Raw genomic sequence first — 26,538 nt, forward strand, 5'->3', positions numbered from 1 at the left:
TACAAGGCACGACTTTGACATTTTCATTGATGGTATCATCTCTAATGCTGGGGCCATTCTAGCTTCCCTGCCACTATCTGGACACGACATAGTGCTGACCTTAGTCAGCCAGGATCCTGAAGCAAATAATAAACTTACAGCTATTCACTTGTATAGTGAAAATAGAAGTGAAATTCCATGAGTTACTGCATTGAGGTTTAAAATCTGTCTTCATCTTTGAAAGGTCTGGTCATGTCCTCTTTCTGTTGTTTTCTTTTGGCTGTAGATGAGCTGACCTGTCTGGCCGAGCTGTGGCTGGTTTAGCTACTGCTGTTCAGCTCCATCTTAGATACACCTCAGGCAGTGCAGTTCAGCCCTGGGCAGAAATATGTTATGCTAACTGTGTGCAGAATCCAAAAGCAGTGCCATCTTTTCCCCAGTTTCCCTGACTTCACAGTCAGTAACGCCAATGCGCAAGGGAAGTGGCAACGTTCATAATAACCTGTCACCACCTCATTCCTTGATGTTGTCTTCTGACATTCTTTTCTTAACAAGGAACGTTATTAATGAGGTTTACCAACAAATGGAAAAAACAATCGAAATCCGAAATCCAATGAATATTTATTTTTCACTGGTGTGGATTTCTTTCTTGTGGAACTGACACTTCCAAGCGTTAGCAGGGGAAAAACAACCCTTGGAAAAGGGGCTTGTCAGGTGTTATACCCATCCAAGTGCAGACAGTTTGCCTCCTAGTTGCAAAGAGCGGCTAATAAGCTCATGATCTGTTCAGTACAGATTAGTAGAAAAAAAGCATTTTCTCTCACATCAGTATCACCCACAGGCATGCAGCGCTGCCCTTGTGAGACACGGCTCATGCCGTGCAGCCATAATACCGATAATTACACTTCCTGAGTGATGCACCTGCAGCAGCCGGCACGAGAGGAGGGGGACGTCTTCTTCCCTCAGGCGTGCTCTGTGGGAGGGTTAATGATGTATTTATTTCTCTCCCTTACCCTCCGCCCTGCTGTAACTCCGAGGGGATCTGAAAGACTCGCGTGCTGAGGTCATGCATTGCGGCGAGCGGGCGAGACCCCGTGGTTGTCTTTCTAGCGACAGCCAACACGCTTCGGGCTCTCTACCTGTTGTTGCTCTCTAAATCGGTTCTGCACCAGCATGTAACTCCTGTCCCGCACTGCGTAAGTTGTACTGGTTCCCTGTGAAACTTGGGTTTTGGAGGTGCTTCTGTAGGTATTAGGCACTGAACTGTGTAGTTTCAGGCTATCATGGGGTCATTAATGCATTTGTTTTTCCAGCTTCTGATCTGATGTGTGCTGATTCAGGCCTTGGGCGATTGAGCCTCCCATGTGCAGAGACATGTGTGGTGCAGTTCCTGTCCATAGTACAGACTCTGGATTGATGCAGTCCTGCCGCCACACAGGGCATGTTACAGTGTAAGATACACTGCAAGATACTGCAAGTAGGTGATGTCACAGGGAGTGAAAACCTATTTGAGATTCGATTTAGGCTTTTAGTATTCAGAGATTTCAGACTTCTCTAACACAAATCTCATGATTTAGCACAAAGATGACAAATGCCCGAACGTTCTTTTTTTGGGAAGACCCGACTGGGATTCAGTGTCTTTCTGCGCGGCCGACGACGGAGACGCGTTTGAGCTGCTGAATCAAGCAACGGAGGCTTAATTTATTTATACTCTTTTTATAAATCGTCGAAGTCGGGTTTCATAGAAATTCCATTAGGCGACACTGAATGCTACATTTTGAAAAGGACAAGTGAGTTTTGGCACCCCGAGAACTATTGAAAAAACAAAAATGTATTAAAGTTTAAAAAACAATAACATTAAAAATAACTTCTGAGAATAACTGAGAACGGTTTTTATGCAGCGGCTCTGCAAATGTCGCGAGCCACATGTACTGCAGCTCCTGTGCTGTTGCCTTGGTCTTGTGTTGTGCCCTTGTACACCTGCAGAAGCTGGGCTCCTGCTGGTGTTGCCTTCGGTCTGCTGGTAGGGTTTGCCCCCGCCGCCCTGGAGCAGTGCTCTGAGTGTGGATTTCAATCTGCCACGCCTCTCCGTCATCATCTGGGCACGTACTCCTGCGGCAGGCCGGTGAAGTTATAGAGCCGGAGTGCCTCGTCCACGGTCTTTATGTAGCCGTCGATCAGCTGCTTCATGTCCGCGGTGAAGGGATCGAACGCCTTCTGCCGGGCGCCGGAGCGCTTGAAGTTGCCGTCCTGGTTGCTCTCCACGCAGAGCAGGCGCTCGTCTGTCACGGAGACGTTGACGAAGTCCATGATGAGCCGCAGCTGGGGGAACAGCGCCCTCTTCAGCTCCTCGTAATGCACCACCAGGACTCGCCGCCCGAACTTTAGCCAGTCCAACACGTGGGAGGCCCACCAGGAGGCGTAGCTCCCCACGAACTCCGGCCACTCTGGGAGAGAGGAGGCAGGGTGAGGATGCTTCCGGGCGACAGTTCCCACTGATTCCTCCCCAGCGACTGATCTGCGAACCCTGATACCAGCACTGGTCTGCAAACCCTGATACCGGCACTGGTCTGTGAACCCTGATACCCGCACTGGTCTGCGAACCCCGATACCCGCACTGGTCTGCGAACCCTGATACCCGCACTGGTCTGCGAACCCTGATACCCGCACTGGTCTGTGAACCCTGATACCCGCACTGGTCTGCGAACCCTGATACCCGCACTGGTCTGCGAACCCTGATTCTGAAAGGATTAGTTGTACTGTACTTGACTTTGTTAAATATTGCAGGAAAGAAACAAGCTGTTCGTCCACTGCTTTTTCTACTAAAACATTGAAAAGAAATGGAAACTGCAACTACTACTAGTATCTCGGCAGTTTCCTACAAATTTAAGCACCATCTACATATTAAATAATCTCCCACTGTCACAAGCTGTGCCTTACAGTCCTCTCCCTCCCTGTTTCTTATTCTGATGTGCTCCAGTTCTGTCTGCTGCGCTGCAATGTTTAAAGTCATCCAAAGTTTTTGGTATTGAGTCAAGTCTTGGGAGATGAGGTGCCAGCTCACGCAAGCCCGTGTGTACCGCGGAGCCTAGTTTAGAATGAATGTGAGCTGTTTTTTTTCTTTAAATTGTCACCTTGTTTTCCTCTTGAAGCATAGGAGAGCGTGCACACGCGCACACATGCACACACGCACACACGCGCACGCATGCACGCACGCACACACGCACACGCACGCACACATGCACGCACGCGCACACATGCACGCACACACATGCACGCACACACATGCACGCACGCACACACGCACACGCACACACACACACATGCACGCGCACACGCGCACACACGCGCACACACGCACACACACGCACACACGCACACACGCACACACACGCACACACGCACACACACACACACACACACACATGCACGCACGCACACACACTACCTTTGCTCTTCCAGTGCTGCTCTGAAGCGTAGCCCAGGTGCCCGGCACACTTGCGGTTGAACTCGGCCACGAGCGAGCGGTAGGGGTTCCGGATCAGCAGGATGGCGGAGTCGTACATCTCGATCTCCCTCTTGCCGCTCTCGTGGGTCTTCACGCAGATGGTCCGCCCACTCTTCCAGTAATCCTTCTCGCCCTTGAAGCCTAGCCGCGGGACACACAATCGCGTTACGCAACGCGGCGCGAAGTCGCCAGCGCGCAGGGCTTAAGATCCCACTGCAGCTGTCTTCCTGGAAAATTCACCAGCGCCTGTCGCCAGCCCAGCTCCAACAGCGCGATCAAATCCAATAAGGGGGCAAGGGGCTTCCAGAGGCACTTCATTTCCAGTTCTGAATTGACATGGAAAGCTGCAATTTTTTCCCCCTTTTCATGTGATTTCTACTGCAGCGTTACTAGTGTAGGAGCGAAAACTTCTAGTGCGCAGCCTGTTGTATTTGGACTGCAAAGAAAGCCTAAAATAGAACTGGCTGCGGAATGTTTTTTCCAAGGAAAGACACTGAAACCGCAGCAGCAGTGAAGACGGCGTTTGACATTTTATAACAGAAGCAGGCCAGTCTGTTTGCTGTCCAGGACAGGGACCAAGGGCCAGTTCTCACCTTTGTTGTAGAGGGTGCCATCAAAGTAGTAGCTGCCAGTGTAGTAGCCGGTAGCCAGCTCGATCAGGTGCCGCACCCAGGTGTTTCCAGCGCCAGGGAAACTGGACAGGGCCACCAGGCTGCTAGACTTCTCCGGCAGGAACTTCCTCTCTGTGCATCGGGTGTCTGAGGGGTACAGTTGCGCAGATGTTGTCAAATTGCTAAAAGCTCACTATTTCTGGCTTGTGACTGTATCAGCTAGCTTGATAAAAGATTAATTAATGGTTATTCATTTTACGGTACGTTGGGTGACAGGTGCTATTATTTAGCTGCACTGCCAGCTATAGATGTGTTTGTGTCTATTCCATGTTGAGCTTGGTGTTTTATCAAAGCTATACAGGCTGCTTATTTCAATGCATCGGGGGTTTAATTGAAATACATCTGAATGTAGTATTCCTGCACTCGAAGCACTCGACGCTTGCTCCTGATGTCAGGGGACATGGTCACAGCCCAGGGGGGATTCTCGGGCCTCACCTTGTACCGGCGTCTGATACACAGCGTAGTGGTCCCGCGGGCCCGGGGCCGTGGTGTTGGTGCTGTTGGTCTCCCGCGCACACCGCCACTCCCCCGCCGGGTGGTGGAGAGTGAAGTGGGCGGAGGCGTAGCCGCAGAAACAGTCTGGTCTCCGGAACACAGCCAAGGGGAGCTCCTGTTGGCGGGACACAAGCAGAGAGCGCAGTCCTTTTGTCTGTTCTGTAGGTACAGTATGAGGCATAAGGCAGTAAAAGCTGTCCCAGGCTTTTTAAAGGTCTCCAGTTTCTTTTCAGTATTTAGCCTACAAACAGCACCAAGAAAAGAAGAAGAATGGAAAATACGAAGTTTTTGTTGGCCTGCAACGTAATAAAATCCCATATACAGTACATCTTTTCCCCCCTCTCTGTGCTTTAAAACCCCAGACTTTCTATTTTAACTTCTTCCGTGCGTCACACATTCGTAAAACAGAATCTGTAAATGGGTCATTAAAGTTTAAAAAACGAAAACATTTCTGCAGGCAGGCTCACAGGTGGAAACTATGCAGATGCATTTCTCATCTTCAGAAAAGCTGTCAGTCTCGGGGCCTTGTCCCAGACATACAAATAGGCTGTTAGAACCTGACTTGCATTGCTTCTGACTCTGCTGAAGTCATCTGCAGGCTGGCAGGACCAGCACTCAAACCAGCTCTTAACTATTTCAGTTCGAGCAGCTCTTTCTTCTGCCTGAGGATTGAGTTTGAATAATATAAATTCGGTTATATATATACTTCTCCCAAATATATAGTAGAATCAATTGCACAATGCTAGATTATTTATGTGTGTGTGTAAAATTGAAAACCATAAGTCATCATTATCCCAGAGATGCAGCCTTTTATTGATGCTAAAACGCATTAAGGTTTTTTCAAAACGGAATTTTAACGGAAGTTAAAACAGGGGCTTAAACTGCGGGTTTCAATCTCCTATTAAAGCCAAACGCGTCTGTTTATTGAAGCTAGTTCTTGCTCAGTTTAATAAAAAAGAAAATAATTTCACAAGAGAAGCATGTAAAAAACAATACCGCTCACAGAAAAGGGACAGTGATTATGGTTCATATAGACTGGTGCATTGGCCTGAAAGATTGATTACAGGAGCTATTGATTCTTGTAATAAGAGCATTAAAGTTGAAACAGCAAGATTGTTTTCAGCGACTGAAAAATCAAATCCTCATCAGGGCTGTGCCGAGCGAGCTATTACTGAACACTGTCACGGCCAGGCAGAGCAATCAGTGGTAATCTGCCTGCGTGGAGCAGGCGAGGGAGCAGGGATCTCCTCCAGGCAGTGGGAGATGGGAGAGGGAGGGCCGAGAGGGGGCAGGCAGCCCTGGGTTTACCTTGTCCGTGCAGACTTCGATGCAGGACTGCGCCGTCAGGTTGGGCTGGACGGAGTGGACGAGGAAGGCGGCGCTCGTGTTGTCCGGCCCGTGGAAGCAGCCCCGGTACCGCACGTTCCTGTCTGGAGCCGGCGAGAGGGACAGGCCAGCGTCAGCACGGGCTCGGCCCGACGGGTGAAAGGAAACCCGCGAGCCAAGCGAAAGAGACCGGTTCTGCACAAACTGAGCTGCCTGGGCACAGTGGGAACGGGGACTTTGTGCACAGGCTCCTGCTTGTCATTTTTTAGTCGGCGGGTCGGTAGGCTCTGAGGTGGATCTCGTTATATCCCCCTCGCATCAATTTAGTTGATTAAAAATTGTTTTCATCTGTTGGCACAAGGATCTTCCTGTCAGTCTTTTAAGTGGGGTTTCAAAAATAGTCTAGCAGCACAAACACTTCATTAATTAGCTAATCAATTATTGTTTATTTACATCTTTAATTAAGCCTTTAGGTTAATGCCAGCTTGCAAGTCAGCAGGACCTTTTCCAAGACTTCCTTCTAAGGACATATTTTAATTGAGCTGCTGATTTAATAAACAGGATATTTGTCACATAGTGGAATGAGCAGATTTACCCTCTATCGTAAAGACAGAGCTGGCAGAGTATTTGGTTTGAGCCTCTGATATTCTTGTAAAGCAGCATCATTTAGCTTTATGCAACTTAGTACTTAGTTTTGCATGGATACTGTTATATCTCATACTGCTCCCTGTTTAGTGGTTTTGTCTTTGGAACTGGGAGAGAGGAGTTTTGTATTCCTTTCGTTTGTCCTCATGAGTAATTTCCCAGGGTGCTGAAGCCTGTCTGTTCACACAGTACTCTTAGTGTGTGAACTTTGTGCTTTAAAGTAACACAGCTCTTAACCACTGCAATTGCATACAATAAAGCACTGTACACCACTGAATAAGCTGGGTACAGTGCAGTTTAATTGTAATGAAACACTTGAGTGCTTAATTTTGGTAGCCTTACTAGCTCACTGTTGTAGATTTATAAATAGTATTACTGTTGACCTTGCTCTTAGGTGTTCACGGTGCTTGCTATTGTCAGATTATTTTTTTACAAGGCTTCAAGTAGAAACAGGTGTAAAGTGTATTCTATGCAGATGGCGCTAGCCAAAATGCTATAACGATAGATGAGGTAGAGAGATTCTGATGGCCTTATTTCGACCACAGGATAAGATATACCATTCAGAGATCACCTGATGGAGTCTGGGCTTTGTCATTAGCAGGCTGTGACCAGTATGACTGCGTGGGTTTGAGCTGGACAAGATGCTCTCAGCTACCTGTCAGCCCACCAGCCCTGTGGTTTGCTTCTTTGGGAGTTTGTGGCTTTGGCAGGGAAAGCCCTGTGAGATCTAAAATGGGGAAGGAGGCAGCATGGTGGCCTGGCATTTAGCGCTGCTGTGTCACAGCTCAGGGATCTCAGTGTTCAGTTCCAGTCTCAGGCGTCTGTCCTGTGGTGAGTCTGAAGGATCTTCAGGGGTTCACCTGGGTTTCTGTGGGACGCTCCCATCTCCAAAACAAAAACCTGTTGGCCACCCTAAAGAATTTCCCCTTTCCCTGTCAGGGTCTGGCTTCCCTTCCGGGGGGAGGGCAGTCATGCCTGGTCTCCACTTTGCCATGAGCATCAGCTGGATACCTGCTTTCTGATTATAGGACGGCATGCTGACAAGAAGAAAGACAGTAACGCTCATTTCAGGAGCAGATTCTGAAGGCCCTTGGTAAAAATGTGCCCTGTGTAAATGCAATTCGATACGTTACTGTGTACAGTGAGCACGATCTTTCTTATCCTGTATAAACAGGGAACAGAGGTCCAACACAAAACAGTGGTGCAGGAGGCAGGTCAGACAGTCGTAGTTCTGTAGATAGACAGGGTGGTTTTCAAGGTGTTTTATACTGGAGCAAGAGAGATGCACAGCTCGGCTGCCCACCTCTCAGGTTTTGCCAGGACCAGGTTCTACACTCACATTTCTTTGCTCCAGGATGCAGATCCTCCACCTTATAGACAGACAGCCTGCCCACCCCTCCACACACGGAGCCCTTCTCCCCCTTGCAGTCCAGGTTGCACTCCTCATCCCTGGTACTGGGGCTGGTGATGCGGTTGCCGCAGTAACACTCGGCGCCGTACTCCAGCCCCGCGAACAGGTACCCACTGCGGGGAAGCAGACAACAGCCAGGGCAGACGTGACGCAACATCACTTTTGTGAAATTGTTTCTACTTAAGTCTGTCTAGATCCTGCTTCCTGGAAATTCCATTTTCTATAGTTCTTCATTTTTTACCAACTCTGTGGCGTGAAATAAATGTAGTATTTTCCATTCCAATTTCCCACTCTGGTGTAATAAGGCAGTGATGTAAGAAGGAGAAAAATACAAGAGATGATGAAGCCCTAGTCTCCTAAGATCAAGAAGCCAGCACTGATAAGGCCTCTGGCTGCTGTCACTGTGTGCTGATAGAGTCTGTGTGTCCTTTCTGTTACACAGACTTCATTGATATCGGATACTCACACAGATAAAGGTTCTGTGAGGGGGAAAAAAAAGACATATCTTTTCTGTGCAGAGAGTTTTTTATATCTTTAATATATATACACTTTTCTAAATAGAAGGTGTCAGGGAAGAATGAAAGTCTCCTTAGCCTGGGTTAAATCAAAACTTTGACCTATGTGCTAATCACAAATTGCAAACCCCGAGTTCCCAGTGACAGGATTCCACTGGGAAACAAAAGAAAGCCTCTGGCAAACAAGAAAGGTCTGCCAGCAAATCTTGGCTTTGGAGTTTGAAATGAAATTGAACATCATCTACAGCATTTTCCAATCAATTTTCTGCGCTCTTTGTGTGCTGAAAAGGTCCACTGATCTGCACTCTCCACTGAGAGCGCTCTCTGCCCTTGAGAGACCTATGTCTTCAGGTTTGACAAAGGTTTGACTGACAAAGCGCCAGAGGATAACATCTGGCCCACACCACGCCTGGGTCGCTGGCTCTGCTCAGCTCACCATACAAAACCAGCTCACCTCCCTTGACTACTTAACAGAATCGCCCAGCTGTTATGTGGCTTTGTTCTGCATCATCTCACTGGCATGAAGAACCTGTCTGACTTCTCTGAAGTTTCTGACAGTGCATTAGTGCTACTAGTGTACTAGTAAATCCTCATTTCTATAGTTTTTAAAAATAATAATCATCATCACCCTTGCACTACCCCTTCCCTCTTTTTATCTGGTAGTTTTACTCTTTTTTACTCTGTTTGAAAAGACCTGTTGGTTTTTCCTGTGCTGTATTGCTGAACCCACATTTATCACATCTGTGCCATTAAACAAGCACAGTATGACTGTGTTTCCTGGAGGAAGCACACATCTTCCAGCCTTAAAAGGGTAGATTTCAACCCCACTGCACCTCTGCAAATTGTTTCTCCCATCCAACTTGAGTGGGATGAACCTAACCTCTATACGCTACCATGGCAACCTTCCCAGAGTCTTGAGTCTGCTCCTCATTAATTTTTTATATTAATTGCTTCGCTAGGTGGCATGCACAGAATTGGAGCTCTTAGTGGATCTTTACTTTTAAGAAATGGGAGGCGGACAATTATATCTTGCCCTTCAGCTGCTACCAGCAGGCCTGATGCGTGGTGCTGCTGTGGCCAGGGACACCGGCCTCTCTCAAAGCAGAGATGAAAACTGGCAGGGACAGGACACAGTGGCTGGCCAGACTCTGAAATGCCTTTTTTTGTTCAAACATTAATGTTTTCCCATTGAGCGAAGCTCTCCACCAGAGTAATGGCCATTTATAATCAATTATAAATTAAGGGAATGAAGAGAAAGCGTCCCATCCCATTTCCCAACCTGCAGGATGCTTTTTTTGTGCATCTTTTCCATTTTTTTTAATACCTGATACTTTTTCTTTGGCAATACAAACAGATCTCCAGCAGATCAGACATTTGTTCGACTAGCTGGTGGGTCAAGGTTTTGATTTAGTCCTAACCCCAGGGTTTGGAAGCAGGATGCAAGGAATCAACAGGGATATTGCAAAAAGTCCTCAGTGCACTGATATCATGGCTCAAGCTTTGCAGACAATAGGCCAGGAACATTTCCAAGCTATATTGTGGTGGCTAACACACTGAGTTTTTGCTTGACTCTATCAGAAAAATATGAAGTGAACTGAATGTCTCCTCTCCAAACCTTAAACATTGGCTGTGGTCAAGATGTTCAAAGGCTGAACCTTCAAGATCTACTATTTTTTAAGCACATACCGTATTACTGTTTAATAATGCTGTCAGACAAAAAAATACTCTGTTTATTTGTCTAGTTAGTGTAGAGCACTAGACTTGACCTCTGAGTGAATATAACACACACCTTGCTTCTTGTCGGTCAGTGAATGGAACTGCAAGCATTCAGACAGGAACTGGCTGCATTGTTGCTCCTCCTTCACCATACAGTCCCCAGGATCTCTGCCCTCAGAGCCTGGAGAGTCCACTGTCCTGCTCTGCAGTAATTGGCTGTTCTCCCATTTCCAGCCTTACTTTGCCAGCTGGCATTCCACAAACAAAGACTGTACTCTTCCTAAGAAGTGATTCCCTAATTCTGAATTCAAGTCACGTCTAGCACAACTTATGCACAGATCAGTCTGTCTGTCTCTTGAGCCTGCATCTTTATCCAATCTAGCGATCTAGGTGGTTTACCTTTCCGAACAGGCATCCTGACACATGGTGCTTGTCATTTTCCGGAAATCGTAAAACACGGTCCCTTTCAAAGCTCGTTCCTTGGAGTCGTCCAAGAAGCAGCCAACATATGTGCCTGATCATTGTGGGGAAAAGAAAAAAAAGGAATATTACTGGGAACAAGAACTAGAACACGCCCTGGCGGACACCTTTGAGAAGCATGCGAAACAGCTCGGGTTTAAGGCGCTAGGGAGAAACTAACCTTTGTGTCTGACTTTCTTCCTGATGGGCCCGCGCTCGGCCCTGGGCTCCTGCTCCGTCATGAGGCTGTGGAACCAGCGCCTCCTCAGGTGGCGGATCTCCAGGTTGCGGGACATCAGCCAGCGCGGCCCGTTCCTCTGCCTCGCCGGGCCCTCGGGGTGCCCTCTCGCGCCCGCGCCGCCCGGGGCCTCGCGGGGGCCCTGCGGCTCGCGGCCGGGCAGCGTGGGGAGCGAGGGCAGCGGCGGGAAGCTGGCGGCGCCCCGCGGAGCCAGCGGAACGGCGACGCCGGAGCGCTGCAGCAGCAGGACGCTCCCGGCCATGATGTAGGCAGCGCCCAGGAAGAGGAAGAGGAACTGTGTCCGCCGAAGAAACCTCTGCAGTCTGTAGAAGGGTTTGGCCATTCCTCGCTGTGCGCCGCCGCCCCCCTCTGGAGAAAAGAAGAAACGCCTCTACTGAAGCATCCCCAGCTGTGCCGCGTGGCCTCTCATCCTGGAGCTCTCTTGCTCTTTACGTGTCTGACGGCAGAATAAGCTGGTCCTTCCCCAGTAGCCCGGAGGAGCACGGGAGCAGGTCTGGTCTGCAGACGCTCCTCAGGCAGGAGAGAGGCTCGTCAGGATGTGGCGTTAAAGGGCAGAAGGTGCTGCGGCTCCATGGATCCCGGCCAGATTCCCACGGCACAAGTTGTGTGAGCAGGCTGTCGTGGGGGCGGATCTGTAACCCTGAGGTATAAACAGAGGCCAGTCAGATTCCACTGCAACGCTTCCAGCTTCAAGACTTGTGTTTTTTTTACAGCTTGAGGGACCTGAACATCTCTTTGCCTTTTGGTTTAGTGGCGTTTTGAAAAAACGCATTGAAATTATGAACCAGGATTCGGATTTCTCCATCAGGAATCTTCTAAAACTTTCCCTTTTCATATCCTTGTCTGATACAGGACTACAACCTGCTGCTGTCCTGTATTCACCTCAGATTTATTACTGTTTTGAGTCTTTAAAGAATGACCAATGTTATTGCAGCACACCCTATATCACTTCTGTATAATTTACATTTTGTATGTGTCTTTTTACGTCTCCGAATACATAGGTACTTAAAAAGTAAGTAGTATGTACATGTGCTATGCTGTAATAATTACATTATGGGTATGAGTATTATGAGTATTATTTGACAGACCTGTCACCCAGTAATCTAATTCTATCATTAATGATTAATTATTAACATCGCAGTTATTCCTTAATTTAAAGAGGTTATTCTGGAGCGCAGTTTATTTCTCGTGTCTTTTTGAGATCGTTCGGAATGTTTTGTTTAGAATCCGATATGGAAACTGGACAGTTCCTGCCAGCAGGTGGTTCTTTCTTCCTGTATTGAAAAAAGGAGGAGGCAAGGAGGCCGAGCACAGAGGCACACAGTGTGTGCTGAAGGCAGACATCTCAATTACAGCAGCTCATGTCCTCCCCAGCTGGGCCAGAGTGAGCTACCTTGCTTCTCTGTAATGAGCCCCACAGTGGAGGAACACTGTGTCCTTCTTTATTCCAAAGTTGCCTTCCGCTTCCAAAAGAAAACAATAAGTATTCCATACATCAGGCCCAGGTGTGTGGTGAGTCCTTTCACTGTTTCTGCAGCTGCATTTTAAAAGCCAGGCAACTGATAATTTCTTTAAACTGGCATTGTGGTGAGATAGAAGAGTCACCCAACGTACCTTGCAGCTGTTTACAGAGGAGCAGAGCTGTGGCCTACAGCCTCTAAACATCATACATTTTTCCCCAACTGTCGAGTACTTCTGGGTTTGTTTTGGGAAAAGGTTGTGCACAGTTTAACAGAGATATTAATATAGACAAAAATACGTCTGCAGTGCAATACTGCTGTAAAAGAACATTGTGTTCCATGTGTTATCACATCTTGTAGTTGTCTGCTTTAGTTATAAAACCCATTTTGCCTTTTGTACTGCTTCTCGTTATGAACAACACGTAAAATGCAAGAATCTCTGTTCCCTGGCAACACGGTGTATCTAATCATCCCCATCATTTATTTATATTACCTTGTTTGTTTTACCAGATTGATAAAGATAAGGCTGACACCTTGAAATGGAAGCAGAAAGCATCAGACTACCAGTTTGCTAATAAAACAGCAAGACTCATAAACTGTAGATATTATGCATTTTAAAAATGAAGCTGTACAAATCTAACATTTTCTCTTCCCGTCTTGGAACTGCACAAGTCCTGCTGGGCGTTTTGCATTTGACTCTGCATGAAGTGCCAGTTTTAAACTCTATGAAGGCTCTTAAAACCACAAATGTGTCATTTCCTGATGCAGTTAACCCAACTCTTTCTGCTTCATTAAACCCAAGTTATTTTTTGATTTGAGTCCTGGCGTGCATGTTGCCAGTGGTCTTGTGCATCTCGCTGCCATGTTGGCTGTGTGCTCTGCTGAAGGCACTCTTTATGTATAGAGAGTAACGGAATTATCTCTTGAGTCGCGGCACCATGCAAGGTGAGCTGTAAAATAAAGGCCATCATTATTATTGTTCATTTACACAAACTGGCAGTATAGACTTTGTTATGGAAATTAAACGGGCAGAGATCCAAGTGGGGCAAACCAGCCAGGCATTCACAAGTTGACCTGTGAATGAGTGTGAATTCCTTTGCTTGGTTTTTCCTTTACAAAGAAATATTTTTGCCCCCAACACAGTAAAATCCAAAAGTGACCAGTCCCTACCCTTCATTAACCCTCGCAGTGGTATCTCACTCCAAAACAGTTTGTTTCGTCCTCCACCCCCATGGCTCCTAGCAACTCCTTCTAAATAGCATTGTGGTTGGCCAGGCTCCAGAGATGCCAGGCTCCTTGCATTTTGGAATTGCCAGAGAGGGGCTCTCCGTCAGTGTGGCACCGGTGGAACTGCAGTACTTAGACGGACTTGCCAGTTTTTTGTGCATCCAGTCCATAAGCCAAGTGAAACAATTATCATCGCATCTTGATGTATTATCTGATGAACCCGTCTTTTTAAGTGGCTGTGAAATTTGTGACCGGGCCAGGGGGACCCCACACCGCTGTGAGGTGTTGGGAGCAGAGTGACCTTTCTCCTGCTCCTGTCTGGCAGCTCTGTTGGGGAGGGAATGGGAATGAAGGCATTTTTTTTGGTCTCCTTCCAAAACATCAAGCAGATTGCAAAATTGACCCCTGAGAGCTTTTCTCCAGCCCTTTTAATCTCTACCTGATGCTTTAGGGTCAACTTTAAAAAGCAGTTAGCCATGAATTAATGAGTTTCAGAGAAAGGTAATAACAGTATGGAGAAGCAGAGGCAGGAAAGCTATTAACAACTTCTTTTTATGCTGGGAGAGAACAGTGCAAGAAGAACAACAGTGGATTGAAAACTGCTTTAGAGTCTGTGCATGCTGAAAGTTTCATTTCAAGATTTTTAGTTTTGTAGGTTTTTCTTCTCCCTAAGATCCTATAAAAGTTGCTTTAGTATTACACTTAAGTTGAAAAAACTTTGGATTGTAGATTGCTTGAGCACCGTGTACCTGTTAGACATGTGCCGTCTTGATATACACATACTGTACATACAAACACAGCCTTGTTAGTGATGCAGTTTGAGATTTGACGTTTTGTTAAAAGTCATTTATGATTCACCTGACACTGAGGGCTTTGTAAGTGGTTGAAAATAGCTCTGGTTGAATTTTTGAAAAAAGACCAAGGAATGACTTAGCTCCCAGTCGGATAATTGGTTTCCTGGTGAAGTATCAACTGTCATATTGTTAAAAGCGGCACTGAAGAATGCTGGCATGACTACTTCTCTAACTAAACAGTTCTTTTGTCACAGTAACCTCTCGCCTCTCAGTCTCAGCCCGCTTGGCTAGGGGCCTGGATTCACACAAAAGGCCCTGAATTAATTAGCATCCTTGTGCACACTGTAGAAAATAAGAAGCAAATTGCTGAGGAATGCAGTCAGTGCTTCGACTTGCTCTGCTTCATTTACAGCTCTCCACTCGTTAAGGCTTGTCAGCTGCGAGTCTGTTTTGCAGGCTGTTCGTCTGCTGCATTTACACTTGGAAGAAGTTGTCAGAACAGTCTTGCAGTGGAATGAATTTGACTATCGGATGCATTTAGACTAGAACTGAGTGAACGCATTTTTATACTTCCACATCATGCTGGCATCCTGCAGAAGCAGCACCGTGATGCCGTGTGTGTACGTCTGACAGATACTGTCTGAGCCTTTGCTGCAGCAGGCTACTTTCCTTATCAGTGGAAGCAGCACATCACACGCCAGACACAATCATGGTTGTATCAACACGTTGCAGTGTTTGTTGTTCTGGATGGTAATAGAATTTCCTTTCTAAACTGCCTCCTCTTTGCCCCCACCTGTAAAGCGCTGCCAGCAGAGAGCCTGTAGCATGTCACAAAGATCAAGAGCAAAGGCACTCTTCCTATAGCTGAGCAGCTGAAAGACCACGAGGCTGAACTGTCTCATCTTCTCTCAGGTAAAGCTCCTCGTGGGCTTAGAAGAATATCTGTCACAAGGTAAACAAGTAGGCTTCTGGAAACAGAAGTGCCATTCCCATCAAAGTGTTTGTTTGGAATGCATTTAAGAAGGCGTGGGAATGTGGTGATTGGCACTGGTCCTCACTGATCCTGAGTTTGAATCCAAATCGAGGCACCTTCCATGTGGAATCTGCATGCTCCCCATCCATGTTTTTTTGTGAGTTTTTTCCAAGTGCTCCCATCTTCCAAATGCCTACCAAATCGGAGGGGAGGGGTATTGCAATTGGTACAGATGAGATACAACAGCTGTTTCAATACCTGTCTTCAGATACAAGTATGAGACCTGTTATAGAGCTGGAGAGGGCTGGGGAGGCAGCAGTGCCTGCAAGTTGTTCAGGCGTTCAGCTCATTTGGAGAGTCATCTGTGCTCAGGAGTGTCACAGTGCCCTCCTGCTGCAGGAAGAGGATAGCTCCCTCACCCAGAAGGAGTAAATGTAAATCAAGGACATTTGCCCCTGTGGTTGCATGATTTTTTCCCAGCATGCTGTTTTTGCTTTGGCGGTCTGTGACGGGAGTGGAGATGCAGTGTGGCAGGTGAGCCTGTTGCGTCTGTGGTTAACATCCGGCCTTTGTGCATGAGGCTCCCTGGACTTGGGGAAGCAGCTCCACCTGGTCAGTGCTGCCAAAAGCCTTCCCTGTGCTGGCGATGATCCTGTCATTTTCCTTCCCTTTGCATGTCTGTTACCCCCTTCAAGGAAGTTTCTTTTCTCTGGAGACTTTCCCTGCTCCGCTTCATGAAGATCAGCAGCTGCCTGGTCTCGTCTTCCCACCGAGACAGAAACATGCCTGGTGTGTTACCGCCATGCTGTGTATTTAAACATCTTTAGTTGCCTTCAGGCCATATTAAAAGTGATAAATCCGGTTTGTATTCACATTAAAGATCATTTAATATTTGACTTGGAACTGGCCTGAGAGGTGGTGCACAGGTTGTCACTTAGGCTGCATTAAACTGTGTCAGAAGTGTGTAAAACGAAATGACAGCTTGTGTGTACCGCCTGCTATCCCCCAGCACTTGGATCCTTTCGGCACATAAGCATTACGAACACACACACTCAGCCCATTCAAAGCACACCTGGGTCTGTTCTGTTGCTGCTTTTCCCAACAGCGATATCTGTGTTTCTGTGAAGCAGAGAAGGCATGAGATTAGGGAATGTAATCCCAGCATTTTGGCCTTTTTTCACTACTGAAAAAATGGAATCCGAAGCATAGAATCCAGTGATTTTCAGACACAGACAGGATATCATTCTTGGAACATTTAACAGCTCGGCTGTGTATCGGATCGCAGGGAGTGAGCAGCACAGTTTTGTAGTCAAGCAAGTTGGCATATCCAGCAGTCATCCTCTAAATATATCTGTTTGTTTATTGCTCTTCTTCATTTCATGTTGATTAAATACCAGTTATGTTGAATCAAGTGCACCACTGCAGTGCTGTATTTTACATTTATTATACTGTGCTGTACTGCATTAAAAACTTTGTTTTTGCAAGGTTACATATCCACTATGATTCACTCACAGGGATCAGTCACGATTAGGATAGTCGTGATCTATTTAAGCAGCCACAAATCTTTCCTCTTCCCTTCTTTTTTACTAGAATTTGTCTTTTTGCAACATTTCACAATATTTTATATTTTGTTTGATTCTGTCTGCTTCTTCTAATTAATTTGAAATATGTGCACTGTCAAGTTCAACTCAGAAAATGGTTCTGTTTAATTTTATTCAAATTATCATTATTATTCTGATATTATATTGGGACCCATAGTTGGCATATGTATGTTTGTGAGAAATGCACAGTGGGACACTCAAAACTGTAACGGAGTTCTTTGATAACACATTAGTCCCAACTGAGCACAGAAAGACACTACAGGGTAGACATGATCAATAGAGCGTGTTTGACCGCAGTTCACTGAATGCTGGGTGAGATATTGCATCTACAGTCTACAAAAAAACAGATTTAAAGAGAACTGCAAGAAGAAAAACAGTTGCAAATTCCACAAAGACATGCAGAATCATTCTCAGGACTCCAGGAAGACATACAATGCCTGCTGCAGGCCACAGATGAGGTTGAGCTCAATAAGAACTGAATAAGCTCTCTTTATTTCTCCGTGTGCTGCGCAGTGTTAGCCTGAGCTTAAAGAGCTGCAGTTTGCGCTCCTCAGCCATTCCAACAGACAAGTAGCCCAAGGCAATAAGCAATGCTGCATTTTGGTAGCAGTGTGAAAAAAGGAGTCTGTACTTTGTGGGCATTTTGGAGGGATTTGCTCTATTCTCCAGAAAAGGTCTCGGATTAAAAAAAGCTTCAGATGTTCACCTGATATTCGCTTTTCTTTCTGTTTTGTTGTTTTTGCCAAACACCGGTGGATTTGACCCTAGAAGCCTTTCATAAGGTACCCCTTAATATGCCTGCACTGTTTGTTGAACAAGGAAATTCTGCTGTAAAAAATCATTCTGCTGTATCAAGGGTTTTCCTTGCACGTGGAGTCTAATTAGCAACCAAGCAAAGTTCTTTATGGCAGAGATCAGCTCGGAGCAATCATAAAAAATACAGCAAGAAAAAGGAAAATTGATATACTGAAAATCTTATTTTTAATAACTTAAGTGATATGGGCAAAGTATCTCTCCCCAGAACATCCATATAGCTCAGCAAGCAACGTGTACTGCCAGGTGTTAAAAACAGATATTGCAAATTGAACTGGTATCATAAATGTGCTCCTAGTTTAAAGCAGCCCCTTGCCTGATCCAATGAAGTTTCACAGACTATACCGAGAGAAACCAAGGACTGGCCAATTTCTTAAGAGGAGGGTGAGGAGGACATATATTAAGCGCTGCATTAAAATTTTGTTAGGAAATTGACTGTCTGTAGTTATTTATACTTTGTGTTGCTTTAGGCACATTTACATTCGCAGATTTATAGCCAGACCATAAACAAGCCACTATAACTAAAACCGGGTCGATAAATGCCTGCTGAAAATGATCACAAATGCCGGCCTCTGGACAATGTTTTATTGACCACTAAAATAAAATGGAAGTGTGTAGAAAAGGCCGCTGCACTGAGCTTGAGAGCAAGGAGCCCAGGGGAGGCAGCATTCCGGTCCCCGGGATCTGCCGACATAACCACAGCCTGTTTTGCATGCAGTTTGCAGGAAATTAATCTGCAGTTACCGATTTGGTTGTTGTTATTGTATATCAATACGTCCGTGTCAGACACTGCCTCTCCTTTCTACTGCCTCTGCTGGTCCCTTTTTAAAGCACAGAGCGGATTACCGTGCTGCCATTAAAAAGCAATGACTTTATGCAGTGTTTGTACCGTTCAACGTCAATAGATGCAAAGGGTGCAGAAATCGCTGGAGCATTGCACAGTAAGCCTTTCTGCTAAAAGACATTAAAACCAAAGATTAAATGTGTGCCTTTAACTTGAAAGTACATTGCTGGTTGCAAATAAATGTAGGACTGCATAGAGCCTCTGAAGCTGAAGAACTCAAATTAATAAGACCGAAAAACGAGAAGTATAGTCCAGTTATCCTTCTTCTATTCGAGATATCCTATTACTGCCCCATCAGTGAAAAATAATTTGGGGAGAGGGAGACTACAGGGATGGCAAGCAAAACTGCTGCAGCAGGATTGATTGTCACATTGTTTCAGCTGCCCTGGGGCTCTGTGCCCCTCTATTCTCCCTGCTTCCGCTGAAGAGTGTGACAGACGCCAGCTCTTCTTCCACGAATCACAGCCCCCTCCCACCAGCCCCAGTGCTGCCGAAGATGTCAGCAGCTCACAGTAAACTGACAACGCAGCCCTGTCCTCAGATGATAGGCAAATTAATCCACGCACCAGATAGCCTTGAATGGCTGCAACCAAAGCCCTGCCTTTAACTCATGCTGCAGGAATGCCTTGGAGTGAATGATATGTGAACGCCGGCTCCTATCGAATCCTCTCCAGGTTACCTGTAGCTGTACACAGCATTGTGTGCCTCAACCCCTAAGCTCTTGTTATTGCCTTTGAGACCAGGCAAGGAAAAGTGTGCCTTTGTGTTTTTTGCCCCGTCATTCAAATTGGATGTTAACTTTGATTGCGGATAAGTGTTGCAACTCGACTTTTACGATGCGTCTCATTAGTGCCTTATCAGAACACTGGCATAATCAGTTCAGGACAAAGGACCTAGACCTTTACCATACTGGGGCACACTGCCAGACAAGATGCTGGCTGAAAAATATGAAAAGAGTAATAATAAGACAATGGAAATTGTCTGAAATTTTAATTACCGTGACTACTAAAAGATATACTAAATCAGAGGCCTGCTTTGCTAGCAACAGTATGTACTTGCTACGTTCCATATACTTTATAGTATAATACAGCCAACTGTAGGAAAACACAGTGAACATAGTAAAAATATGGTAAAAGCATAGGGAGGTGTGGTAAATGCTACAAGCCGTGTCAAAACACAGTAAATGTATCTTGTAACTACCACTGGAAAACTGAAGGTCCCGGGCACACTTAGCACCGGTAAAAATGCTCGACAGTCGATTTAATTCATAATGCGCCGGTAACATGGTGCTCATGGCCCAGCCACGGAGCCAGCTGGGATCTGATTTCTGCTGTGGATGCAGTCCGGCGCTTGCAGCTCAGAAAATTGAATAAAAACACGAACACCAAAAGGAACAAGCGAACTGGATGTAACAGGGGCTCAGGCCACTCAATTATTAATGGGAGAGATTATTGCTTCTTGCCTCAGATGAATCCAGAATGGCAATGTCGGGGAGAAACGCGTCTGTCTCAAGAGGGTCAGGGACCACTCAGGTGGTCCAGACAATGTAGCTGCGGTCCCTGCTTAATTACAGCTCCAGCTCTCCAGGACCCCAGACGGTGTCCAGGGGAGGGCCCCAGCGTCGGAGCCTCCTGATGTGAATACCTTATTAACAGGATCCGCAGAGATACAGAACTCGTCTTCTGGACCAGGGCAGACGTGTTTCAAGTCACGTCAGAGCCCCATACCTGCTCATCAGTTTAAAAAGCAGAATCTGAAAAGACTTGATTATTCCTGATTATTCTGTTCAAATGAGAGGAGAGCGAAGGTAAAAGAAACGCCTGGTGGAAGAAGCTGTGACTATGAATCATACGTCATGCAGCGTCTCTGACTGGGGACAGAATCCGTGTATACAGTATGTGCATGTCACCGCTGTTGGGAAACCGTGAGGAAACTCATTTGGGAATTGGGTTCTCTTCCCATTATAGTAACTGAACCCTGAAATGAGCTGTACACCCAGCCCTGCAGTTCTGGATCCTTCTTAAAATATCTCCTTTCTCCTTGAGTGTGAATAGATGATGCCTGGGGTTCATGCCTAGCGTGATAACTGCTCTGTGAGGGACAGTGCCTGAACCAGACTTGTACAGTTACGAACGAGAGAATACTGCACAATGGCCTGTCTCCTGGCTCTTCTCTCTGGCCAGAGGGTCACGCTACGCCCCTGACTTGCTGGCGGGTGGGCTGTTCGAGGGGCGCGCCGAAAGACGCAGGGAGTTCCAGCTCGGAGAGGCTGGGCTGGCTGGCGCTCGGACTCCTGGTTCCGCCCGTCTTGTGGGCACAGAGGGAGCGAGCAGCTTAGGTGTGGGACACCAGGAGGCCACTGGCTCCCTTATGTCTTCCAGAACAGCAAGAAAACAGATGTGGCAGGAAACGGAAATATCGGCTTCCAGCCCAAATATGGGATATGACCATTTCGAAGCGGTATTCAATTTGGCAGGCGCTGAAGAGATTCCAGGTGTGACAGATGTTTGGAACTTTTTTTATCCTCCATCTGCAGTAAACAAAATGTTGACGTGTTGTTTTTAGTGCAGAGGGCAGGTTTTGTTTCTGTCGCTGTTGATTGTTCTGTGCTGGGGTCCACATGATGGATGTGGTCATGGATGATGACTAATATTTGCTGGAGCCAGAGGAAGATGCTCCAGTTCCCAGGCATCACAGAGCTCTGCGTTCAGTTACATCGGAGACCCTGTGTAACATTCAGCAGCTGTTCCTTCCGTCCTCTCTGAGACGGAGAGGCTGCGTCACCTGAAATGTTTGATGTTTGCACCTCGCGGCTTTGTTTGTGATTTCCTCCCCAGTGTCAACATTAAGGCAGTCAAAAGTTGTTTTGTTGGTGAGGTCTCCCTGGGCGCCCCGTGTGCACAAGGCATCGCATTTCAACATTTTGACAGCCCCTGTTTATTTTCATTGTATGTGTCGCATTCATACAGGGGTTGGATTGCTTGCGATTGCTTGCTGGCCCATTTCAGCCACTGTGAGTAATGGAGTGACACTGTAAACACTTGTCACCTGATTTCCCCATTTAGACAGCAGCTCCCAGTGCATTTTCATTCCGTTTTGGTAATGTACTGAATTTATGCTTTATCACCTCTCCAGTGTGCGTTAAGGGATGAGGTGCACTTCGAGTCCCTCATTACTGAGAAATGCATTCTGGGGTCACTGGGTTGCATCTGCTGTCTCAAACGTGCTCTACTGCTTAAAATAAGCTTTTGTTTTACCCTGAATCCAGTTAAAAATAATAATAATGGATCCATTGCTAACAGCATAAAAAAAAAGTCCAATACCGGCAAAAAAAAGCTGCTTCAAATCTTTGAGCTCTCTCATGCTAGTCTTGTCTGGGAGTCTTCTGAGTGCTTCATTGTTGAGCTTCTCTATCATCTGTAATACAGCCGGCTTCTCAGGGTGGATATGGAGTACTGGATATTGGGTACTGTATCGAGTCAGCTGCCTTCAGCTTTCATGTTTCGGCTGTCGTTCCTTCCCCTGGCCCTGTGGCACGGCTAGTCAGACCCCAGCAGGCTTTCAGACGTACAAACCTGAGCAAGGGGGTTCCTGGAGGGCCCCGTATCCTCTCCGTTAATAATTTAATTAACTGTATTACTATAGACGGCACAGTGGCGCAGGGGTTAGCATTGGCATTAGCACTGGAGCCCTGGGTTCAGTTCCGGACCTCGGGGTACTGTCTGTGTGGAGCTTGCATGTTCTCCCAGCGTTTGTGGGTGCTGCAGTTTCCTCCCACAGTCCAGAGACACACTAGTAGGTTCATTGGCTTCTGGGGAAGCGGGCCCTGGTGTGCGGGGGTGTCTGTGTCTCTCTGCTCCTTGGGGTGTACCCCGACTTGCGCCCATTGCTTGCCAGGATAGGCTCTGGCTCCCCCCAGACCCTGGATGTGTACAGCGCCTATACTGGAATACCTCTAACCACTGTACTGTCAGTGAAGTGCATATTCTGAGTTAACGAGTGTGAAGAAAGGTCCTATACATCTCTGAGAAATAATTCGCTTGTTTAGTTGACGACTGGGGTTGGGATAAAATCCAGAAGACACCAGCTCGTCCAGGAGCTGTGGGTGACAACTCTATGTAACAGATCGGACCAGCTGGTCTCGTCTGAGGCGAAACGCCATTAGAAATTTCAGCTTCACGGCGATCGGAAGCGTGGAGCTGCTGCATGCCTTCCAGAACAACAGTTGGTAGAATGCTGCATCTTTCTCTTTTAACTCTCCAAGCTGCTCTTTCCCCCGGTAGTTTTAAAACTACTGTAATTTAGTATAATATGATACAGTAGCTAAAGGGGAGTGCGCTGTTAAGGCACAGTTAAGATCTTGCTTTTCAGATCATATTAAAGGAAAACTTGTCTGCCTACCCATGGCTATGTGACAGTATAAAATCACCTCCACCTCCCTACCCAGTACACGGTTTTGTTACCAGCGTGGTGACGCGTGATACAGACCCTGGCGATATGTTTGCTGTTACATTAACTTTTACTCTTTTCAGAAACGTTGCTACATCGAGAGAAAGAGGAAAGCGCAGGCACACGCAACCGCTATTAACTTGAAGCGGGTTTTTTTTTTTTACATCGTAATAGGCGATTTCGCGCACGAGTACCTGTTTTTTCCCCAGAAAATCCAAACCGCTAACTTTTTACCAGAAAATCTCTACAGAAGAAACCGCAAAGGGATGGGCAGATGTGTATCCGAATCAGCCCACTGGACCTGCAGTTCGGTGTTGCCAGCCCGCATGGACCGCTCAGCTGCGTCTATCGGTAGCGCTCCGAGTGAAGGGAGCCGATAGCAGCCTGCTGGTCGCGGTTCCCACGCCCGGGGAACTCTTCACGGAGCTGCAGACCGACTTCTCTCGTGTTACTCCCACAGCGCTGCTGTTCATCCGTTTACTCTTGCAGAAGACTGAGCGCATTTCAAAGAAGTATTCTCTCCTGGCGTACTTTACGCGGAACAAGTAGCAAAACCCATCTGTTCAGCATCGCCTCCCTCTTCGCTATTACGATCTGCAAATCCTTAAATAAGAACGGACCGTGTGGTATAGTCACACAGTGATATAGTGTTGGTGTACAGTAGTAACAGCACGGTACGTGCCCAGTCTACCGACTTGTACGGGTCGGTATGTAATCCGGCAGGGTTTTGCCTGTTCTTGGTCTTCAAGCAGCCGATGAAAGTATAATTACTGACCCGTCGCTGTCTGAAACGGCTTGAGCACCTCTTCAGCTACATATCCGTGCCCGTTTTGAGAAGCGACGAGGAATTTAAACGTGTTGAAGAAGTTAAAGGTGCTGAACGTAATTCCTATGAAAACAGTACAGCAACGATTTTCACGGTCCCGGTGCTTTGGAGTGGTCGCGGTGATCAGGGATTTGCACTCCCTGCGCACTGCTGTGAGGTGCAGCGAGGGCCGCCGATCGCTGCAGGATCAATGCGCTTTACTCCACCGTAGCGACGTCGAAATCAATCTCAAATAACGGCGCAGGGGCACCGATAGAGGAATTTTGTCTCTTTTGGACAAAAAAACATCTTACAGTCTCACCTATAACGAATCGTTCTCTCAAAAACAGCAATTTGAGTTTTTTTTTAAAGAACTTACATTTTTTTTTAAAGAGTTTTCAAATCAACTCGGTGCTTTGTTTGCTATCCGACACTTTGGGCGATTCTGTTCACCGGTAAACGACCATTTGCAGCAACACCTTTACAGCTTTCCAGTCATAGCAGTCATGAGTTTAACATACAGACCGGCGTGTTGTAAAATCGATGGTTTTACATCAACACCCCACGTAGCGAGTGATCAGGAATAACCGTGATTATTGTAGCGCAGAAGATGGGTTTTTTTCCCCACGTAGTGCCCAGTATCATCACTGGAGGGGTCCCTTTACAACCCCGTTTTCCTAAACTTCCGAGCCGCTTGCACACCGTCATTGAGAGCCCATGTGTTGCTGCCTCTGCGCTTGCAGCCCTGCGCCGCGCTCGGTACCCCGGCTCCTCACCCGGAGTTTGGAGGGGTTGGGCGCCCCGTCTGCACCCGGTTCCGGCTCGGATACGCGTACGCCTTGCTTCGGGACATCGGCACCGGGCAAGGGTGTCGGTGTCTTTTTTTTTTTTTTTTTCCCCTGACACGCGTGAAATGCCAGCAGCGACCCGGTGAGAACTCTTTCGCGATTTCAGAAAGGGAGAAGGGTAGGTACAGTAGACCGCCTAGCTCTCTCCAGGCTCCCCAGCCCGAAACCAGTATCCCATCCCGCCCGGGCAGCGCTGTAGCCGGCGACTCAGCGGGGTGGAAACTTCGTGGACATTCGACGCTGGAACCGAATTTAAAATAAAAAAAGAAGGTGACCACAACAACTCAAGTCACGTCAGGTGGAGCATCGTATCGCGTCGCGACGGGCTCCACTTGTTCGGCTCGGCGCCTGGTTGTGTGCCTGCGATTTCGCGAAGTACTTGATGCGGAAAACGGTCACCGAGAAGCGTAACGTCTAGAATGTGGAAACGGCAGGAAGGACGTGCTGGGCTGCTTACCTTACAGCGAGGCATGAGGGAAATAGTCACCACAAGCTCTACTCTGTGCCAGGCTCTATAACTTTCCCCGACAGGGATCCAGCTTCGAGCGCACGGGCTCTCGCTTGGGCTGGGTACCTTCCCCGCAGCAGGTCCGCTTTCTCTCCGCCTCTCCCCCCTCTCTACCCCTGTGTCACTAATACGCTTTCATCCTCCTCCTTCTCGTCGCCGTGCAGCGACTCGAGCGGCGCTAATCCCCACATCCAGACCCTCGCCCGTCTCCTCCTGCCTCGGCAGCCCCACGCTTCTCCCGCAGTCAGTCAGTCCCGGCCGCTTTTAGCTCGGCGAGCGGCGGCGTCTGCACATGCTCAGTGCGCAGGAGAGCGTGGAGCGCTCGGGGTCCGCCGTCCCCTTGGGTGCTGGGCGCACCCCTCCCTGATCACCCCGCTAGCACCTGCCCCGGGACGTGTGCTGAAGGAAACCCTCCTAATGCCACTCCACATTCACTAGGACTGTCAGATCCTAGCCAGCACATAGGAAATCATTACAATCCACATAATGTTGTGCATGACAGCGTCGTTGTGAGTATTACTTTTATGATCCAGACAGGTGTTTCCGCTGTGTGCACTCAGAAAGCTAAAATAATGACGAAATAGTTTTTTTTCCCCCGATATTGCCCGTGATAATCCGCCACGCAGTTGAATTGATGTGCAGCACACCGGATTTCTGACTCATTGCAGACGGTCAACACGTTTAAGAGAAACACGTTCGGGTAAAGACACGTAGAGACTGGGCTTCTGGAAAGTGAACACGTCCACCAGTCAGACGGTCCGCCAGGCATTTTGTTTTCAATTTCCTGCAAACCTTCTCATAGTGCTCGCCATCACTAATCACATCTCACTCAAGTAACCACCGGCCATAGAGGCAGCACTCCCGCAATATAAAATCCTGTATGTAAATGTGTTTACAGGATGCACTGCAAATAGGAAAACCCCATTTTGTTTAAACAACCTCTATTATCAAAAATACAGGATTAATGTAATTTTTTAAAAAACAATTCCAGTAATTTTGCTTGCTATGGCAGAAAGCAGCTGTCTTCCAAGCAGGCAGGTACATTAAAAAGCTAAATGGCTGCTGCATAGCTGAATTAAAACGTGCAACTTATTTTCAGTACCAGGGAACGACAAGGGAAATCAGAAATTTAACCAGCAAAGGGTTCTTCCTGTAGCTGGACCTTTGTTCAGCTCCCTGATGTCAAATCCCTCGGCAGCCTGCAGTTTCGTTTGCATGCTGTGCCTTCATTC

The 26,538-nt window shown here is 47.2% G+C and overlaps 1 protein-coding gene and 1 long non-coding RNA gene across 4 annotated transcripts in view; one reads left to right on the plus strand and one right to left on the minus strand.

Annotated features, from left to right (window-relative positions):
- Window positions 1-26,538, plus strand: part of LOC148643398 (uncharacterized) — a 227,296-nt gene that overhangs the window by 83,948 nt on the left and 116,810 nt on the right. The gene's annotated exons all lie outside the window — the stretch shown is intronic.
- wscd1a (WSC domain sialate O sulfotransferase 1a) lies at window positions 1,680-25,757 on the minus strand. The gene is made up of 9 exons (XM_088615594.1): window positions 25,256-25,757; window positions 10,907-11,624; window positions 10,666-10,780; window positions 7,964-8,148; window positions 5,962-6,083; window positions 4,594-4,768; window positions 4,081-4,245; window positions 3,428-3,628; window positions 1,680-2,426 (listed from the first exon to the last, which is right to left on the minus strand). Exons 2-9 carry the CDS (start codon window positions 11,304-11,306, stop codon window positions 2,074-2,076), a joined length of 1,716 nt encoding a protein of 571 aa, XP_088471720.1. The 5' UTR covers window positions 11,307-11,624; window positions 25,256-25,757; the 3' UTR covers window positions 1,680-2,073.

This window comes from Lepisosteus platostomus, chromosome 22 (genome assembly GCF_059453375.1).
Source record: "Lepisosteus platostomus isolate fLepPlt1 chromosome 22, fLepPlt1.hap1, whole genome shotgun sequence".
NCBI classification, from domain to species: Eukaryota; Metazoa; Chordata; class Actinopteri; order Semionotiformes; family Lepisosteidae; genus Lepisosteus; species Lepisosteus platostomus.